Source organism: Saimiri boliviensis, chromosome 2 (assembly GCF_048565385.1).
Source record: "Saimiri boliviensis isolate mSaiBol1 chromosome 2, mSaiBol1.pri, whole genome shotgun sequence".
Taxonomy (NCBI): Eukaryota; Metazoa; Chordata; class Mammalia; order Primates; family Cebidae; genus Saimiri; species Saimiri boliviensis.
This window is the reverse complement of record NC_133450.1, coordinates 30,094,837-30,101,445: the sequence shown is the minus strand read 5'-3', so window position 1 is coordinate 30,101,445 and position 6,609 is coordinate 30,094,837. Positions and strand designations below refer to the sequence as shown.

Here is a 6,609-nt window from a genome sequence, read left to right as displayed (position 1 = left end):
ATTTTTGTATTTTTAGTAGAGACGGGGTTTCATCATGTTGTTCAGGCTGGTCTCAAACTTCTGACCTCAAGTAGTCCTCCCACCGCAGCCTCCCAAAGTGCTGGGTCATGAGCCACTAGTACCAGCCACCAATTCTCTTTTGTTAATATTTGAGGTTTTATTTGTTTGTTTGTTTGCTATTAAAGCTTTGAACATACATCTCTATGCTCTAATCTGATTATTTCTTCAGGATATAGTCCTAGAAGTGGAACTGCTGGATCACAAAGGGTACAAAAGTTTTTGAATAGCCAACAGCCTTCCAGAAAGGCTGTATGAATTCTAAACAGCAGCATATTTGTGTGTCCCTATTTCTTCATTCCCCTAGCAACTCTATGAATTATTATTATTGTTTGTAATTTTTAGCTAATTTGGTAGGTGGGGGAAAAAAGACACCCTGCTGATATAAAATGAACAATTTGTGATATTTAAAAGACACCCTGCTGACAAAAAATGAACCGAGCTTTCAGCTGCCTCTGGCTCCCTGGAGGATCCGGGGTAAAGAAACATAAAATCAGTGGAGTTTGGCTCTGGGTATTCTCAGTGAGATGGAGAGGTAAATTACAGCTGAGATGGTGCCATTGCACTCCAGCCTGGGCAACAAGAGCAAAGCTTCCGTCTCCAAAAAAAGAAGTACAAATGACTTGCTAAAAGGCATCTATTCACATGCAAAGATAGTCATATTTTAAGTAAAAATGGAAGTTACCAAACAAATTACAGCAAGCTGCTTATTCTCACCCGTCCGGAAAAGGATGGGAAAGGCCATCGGTAGGGGAAAGGAATTAAGAACATTCTTTTATGAGAAAGGCAGTTGTTACGGCGAGGTTTTAAGGTTTTAAACTTTAGGCGGGCATGTCATTCCAGATCAGCTGAAACTGCTTTCGGTCCTGACCACTCTGCACGGTTAAGCCCCAAGTAGCCAAAGGGCGGCCAGGAGCGGCCGGGTAGGAGGACCCCGGCAGCCGCCACGCCGTCCCACAATGCCCCGCTCGCACCACCCTGAGGGCGGAGAGAAAGGACCGCTGCCGGGGATGGGGCTTCGGCGGCGAGCGCCGAGAAGTGCGCAGGCGCACTGACCCCGCGGGCCCTAGCAACCAGAGCAGTGACAGTAGCAACCGCCGTTATGGTGAGTACCTTTCGGGCCGCGTAGCCAAAGCTGAGAGAAGATTGGGAGTGGAAAAGGGTGACTGTGGAGTGTTGGGGGTCTGGGGGTCCTTAAACAGCGCAAGGGAGCCGGTAGCTGACGCTAGCTCTGTGGAGTCAGGGGCCCGAGGAGAAAGAGAAGCCCTGGCCGGGGGTGGTCTGGGCTGAGGGCGGCCTGGGGTGGATCGGAGGTAGGGTTAAGGTGGGGGGACTCTGACAAGAAAAAAGGGAGGGCGAAGAGCAAGACATTCTCCAAAATGAGCGCATTGGAATGGGAAGGGTGATGGGAAGGAGAGTGTAGATAAAGATATCTCTTTACATAAAAGTAATTTTAGTGACCCCCCCCCCCGCCCCACGTCGAGATGCAGGGAGGGGCTGGTTACCAGAAGGGTCTGTAAAACACGGATTGCAGCAGTATTCATAACCTGGGATGTAGTCAGGTTGCCTTCTGAATGACTACGAGTGCAATGATTCGGTAACACTGTAAAACACACTCTGATGGATATATTAGAGCAGTGATTCTCAAATTTCAGTATGCATGGGTATGGGCTTGTTGGAATGCAGATCATGAATTCAGGAATGCGCATTTCGACAACAAACCTCTATTGACTATAAAATTGGGAGGAATCCCACCACACTGAGAAATGCTGTTGCCTTAGGTTTGAAATCTACCAGCTGTCTATCCAATCACAGCTCTTTATGAAGTAATGGTTTTACCTAGAGATGCCTCTCAATTCTTACTTGAAGTATGCACTCTGTTGCTTACATACTTGGTAGTTCTATCTAGTTGTCTGAAAAAGACTACAAACCCAGCCAGAGCTACTGAGCAAAGTCTGTGATGTCCTACGGGATAGAGATGTTTATGAAAAAGCAGCATAATTACTTGTTTTCTTTTTGTGATGCCAGTGCTATATAACTGGGCAGAAGTTGAGCCCAGGAGATGGAATGATGAGGAGGTCATGCCTGCCTTCAACATGATTAAATACCACTCTTTACAAAGTAGTTTCTGCTTTCCTTACTTTGTTCCACAGGCAGTTAGCTGAAAACCACTGCCAAGGAAAGCTAAAAGTTCTGGACCTAGGTTTACATTGAGGTGCAGAAACGCTCAGACCTAAATATTTATGAAAGTATTATGGCAATTGTTGAAAATCTTCAAATAGAGTATCAGGATCAGTGCAGTTATAAATTACCTAATGATGACAGGGATACAGTCTAAGAAACACATCATTAGGTAATTTTGCCTTGCAAACATCATAGAATATGCTTACAAAAACCAGATGGTGTAGACTATTGCTCCTAGGCTACAAACTTGTACAATATTTTACTGTGCTGAATATTATAGGCAGTTGAAACAATGTGTTTGTGTATTTAAACATAAAAAAGCAGCCAGGGTGCTGTGGCTCATGCCTGTAATCCCAGACATCTGTAATCCCAGCACTTTGGGAGGCCAAGGCAGGCAGATCACCTGAGGTCAGGAGTTCAAGACTTGCCTGGCCAACATGGTGAAACTCCTCCTCTACTAAAAATACAAAGTAGCTGGATGTAGTGGCATGCCTGTAATTCCAGCTACTGGGGAAGCTGAAGCATGAGAATCACTGGAACCCAGGAGGTGGAGATTGCAGTGAGCCAAGATTACACCACTGTACTCCAGCCTGGATAACAGAGCAAGACTCTGCTCTGTCTCAAATAAATAAACATAGAAAAATTACAGTAAAAATACAGTATTACAATTTTACGTGACTACTGTCTTATATCTAATCTGTTGTTAACCAAAATTTGCTATACAGCACATGACTGTATTTAGAACTAGCTAAGACTGGAAACTGGCAGACCTGGGTCCCTCCAGAAATATGGGCCCACATAGTATTTAAATTAAAAAAAAATTATCTTCCAGTGTCTTTTTTATTTTTTCCTTATGACCTTCAGGACAATGTCTTCAAATGATGATATTTCACATTAAAACAAAGATTGCCAGTTTTTCTTGAAAAATAAATATGTTTCACCATTGGGCACATTTTTTTCACATTTTCATATTACTGAGATATAGTATAACTGACAGCATCTTTTCTTTCTTAATGTTACATAAAATAAAGGTGCTACTTACAATTAATGGAGGTTTTTAATTTGAAGAAATATGGTATTAGGGTAGCTCTTTTCCCCAAGTCCCACCTGCTTTCAGTTGTCTGGAGCTGAGTAGAGGTTATCTTCTTGACACTGGTTCTGCCCTTACTTGGCCAGCTTTACCCATTAGTGATGTCCATAAGGACCTTTAGGCATTTGAGTTTTTGAACTCCTATCTATAGGGAAACCAGTTACCTTTATACCAATTTATATTGCCCCCAAAAACAGCTAGATGGGTTCAACTCTTTTTCTACAAATAGTGTTGCGAAAATACCCTTTTATGGACCCATGCAAAAGATTTCTCTTGGAAATACAGCCAGGAGTGGGATTATACCATCATAGGGTCTATGTATACTTAATTTCCCTAGGCCCTTTTCAGGCTGCTTTCCAGAATAGCTTACCAGTATTTACTTCCTCCATCAGTGCAGGAGAGCTCCCATTTCTTCTTGTTTGTTCGTTTTGTTTTCTTTTGAGACAGAGTCTTGCTCTGTCGCCCAGGCTGGAGTGCAGTGTGCAGTCTGGGCTCACTGCAGCCTCTGCCTCCAGAGCTCAAGCGATTCTTCTGCTTCAACCTCCCAAGTTGCTGGGATTACAGGCGTGTGCCACCACACCCAGTTAAGTTTTGTATTTTCAGTAGAGACAGGGTTTCATCATGTTGGCCAGGCTGGTCTCAAACTCCTGACCTCAAGTGATCTGCCTATCTCAGTCTCCCAAAATACTGAGATTGCAGGCATCAGCCACCACTCCCAGTAAAGGGTTCCCATTTCTTTACGTGCTCACCAACTTTTTGCCAATCTGAGGATGTATTTTAGTGTTCCATTGTTTTACTTTGCATTTTTCTGATTCACAATGTTAAATTTGTTGTCGTTTGTTTGGTTTTGGGTTTTTTTGGGACGATATCTCACTCTGTCGCCTGAGCTGGAGTGCAGTGGCGCAATCAGGGTTCCTTCACCTGCCGGGATCCTCCCACCTTAGCCCCTGCAAGTAGCTGGGACTGCAGGCCTGTGCCATCGAGCCTGGCTAATTTTTTGTATTTTTAATAGAGAGAAGGTTTCACCATGTTGCCCACGCTGGTCTTGAATTCCTGAACTCAGGTGATGTGGCCGCTTCAGCCTCCCAAAATGCTGGGACTACAAGCTTGAGCCACCATGCCCAGCCTTCTAGTTAAATTCTGTTTGTTTGTTTGTTTGTTTGAGATGGAGTCTTACTCTGTTGCCCAGGCTGGAGTGCAGTGGCATGATCTCGGCTCACTGCAACCTCCACCTGCCAGGTTCAAGTGATTCTCCTGCCTCAGCCTCCCAAGTAGCTGGGACTATAGGGGCATGCCACTATGCCGAGCTAATTTTTTGTATTTTTAGTAGAAACAGGGTTTCACCGTGTTAGCAGGGATGGTCTCAATCTCCTGATCTTGTGATCCACCCACCTCGGCCTCCCAAAGTGCTGGGATCACAGGTGTGAGCCACTACGCCCGGCCAAGCCTTCCTGATATTCTTTTTTTTTTTTTTTTGGAGATGGAGTTTCACTCTTGTTACCCAGGCTGGAGTGCAATGGCGCGATCTCGGCTCACCGCAACCTCCGCCTCCTGGGTTCAAGCAATTCTCCTGCCTCAGCCTCCTGAGTAGCTGGGATTACAGGCACGTGCCACCATGCCCAGCTAATTTTTTGTATTTTTAGTAGAGACGGGGTTTCACCATGTTGACCAGGATGGTCTCGATCTCTTGACATTGTGATCCACCCGCCTCGGCCTCCCAAAGTGCTGGGATTACAGGCTTGAGCCACCGTGCCCGGCCGCCTTCCTGATATTCTTATTACCCATCTGGGTTTCAGTTTCTGTGAATTATCTGTTCATATTTTTCCAACTTTTCCATTTTCCTTTTTGTTTTTGAATTTTAGGAGTTCCTGTGTATTCTAAATGTTGGTCCTCATTGGTTTCATACTGAAAATATCTTCTCCCAGCCGTGAGAAGAAAAATAAGTATATATTAATTATTAATAATAATAATTCATAGTGGTGATTAGAAGTGATCCTTGATGTGTTTGAGATTTTAAAGGGAATACTCGGCCGCTCATTTGTTTTCTGTCTCTTATTTTCTGACAAATGTATCTGAATCTGTAAGTTTTCTTCTTAGTGTTACATTCCCCAAATTTTGACTTTTTTCTTTTATTATTTTATGATTTTCTTTTAATCCAAGGGTTATTTATTAGTATGTCTTTACTTTCTAGACATAATGGTATATATTTGTGAACAAAAGTTCTCTCAAAAGGAAAATGCAGGGAAGAGACCTTATGTCATTGAACAGTTTATGTATGGCTAGATCCAGCCTTAGGTGTAGAAGGAAGGTGTGTGTTCCAGAGAACAAAGGAAGAGCTTGAGTTTTATAGCAAAAGCTCCTTCCCATCTTCTCAATCACGTCTGTTTATGTAAATGAAGGATTCAGACTCACTCAGTTCTGGTTGGTTGATACATCTGGGTCTTGATTGGTTGATCCAGGTGAGCCGATTGGTTGATTCAGGTGAGCTCTGATTGGTTCCGAACAATGCTGGAAGTCCCGAAGTTGAACAGAGGTGTGTTTTTGGGGGGAATTCAGAGTATGTGTGTGACCTCTAGTAAGCAAATGGCTGCTTGGCTCTAATTAACTCATTTTAATCTAATTTAATTTTTTTCAGAGACAGGCTTACCCTGTTGCCCAGGCTGGAATGTGGTGGTGCAATCATGCCTCACTGTAACCTTAAACTTTTGGGTTCAATTGATCATCCCACCTCAGCATCCTAAGTAGTTAGAACTACAGGCCTGCACCACCATGCCAGGCTAATTTTTTTATTTTGTTTCGTAGAGATGGAGTCTAGCTATGTTGCCTAGGCTGGTATTGAACTTCTGGCCTCAAGTGATCCTCCCACCTTGGCCTCCTAAAGTGCTGAGATTACAGGCGTGAGACACTGTGCCTAGCTTAGGCCCTGGTTTAAATTTAGGCCCAGTTAACTACTCAGGATTCATCTTGAAGTATTGGTTCTTTCAGGTTAACATTCATTCACATAGTTTAAAAACCTTTCTTTTGTTATTCTTTGGGGTAATTTTTTAAAAAAGAGCACCAGCAATAATTCATTACGGATATCTTCCTTTGGGCACCTTTAGAGTTTTAAATAAATTGAATTTAAGCTGCTATTAATTATAAGGTGCAACATTATTTTATGTTTTACTAAGAAAAAATTAGTTTGAACTATGACAAATACTTTATCATTTAAAATTTTTATTTTGTACTTATTAATTATGTAGACATACAGATTTTTATCCTGTCCTTTATCTTCATCC

General features: G+C 42.9%; 1 protein-coding gene across 1 annotated transcript in view; it reads left to right on the top strand.

The window, feature by feature from the left end:
* The first annotated feature begins 1,055 nt into the window (after nt 1-1,055).
* DNAL1 (dynein axonemal light chain 1) overlaps nt 1,056-6,609 on the top strand; it is a 43,819-nt gene continuing 38,265 nt past the window's right edge. The window contains exon 1 of the mRNA XM_039468967.2: nt 1,056-1,162. Coding sequence (XP_039324901.1) covers nt 1,160-1,162 — 3 coding nt within the window. The 5' untranslated portion in view covers nt 1,056-1,159. The remainder of the gene's footprint in view (nt 1,163-6,609) is intronic.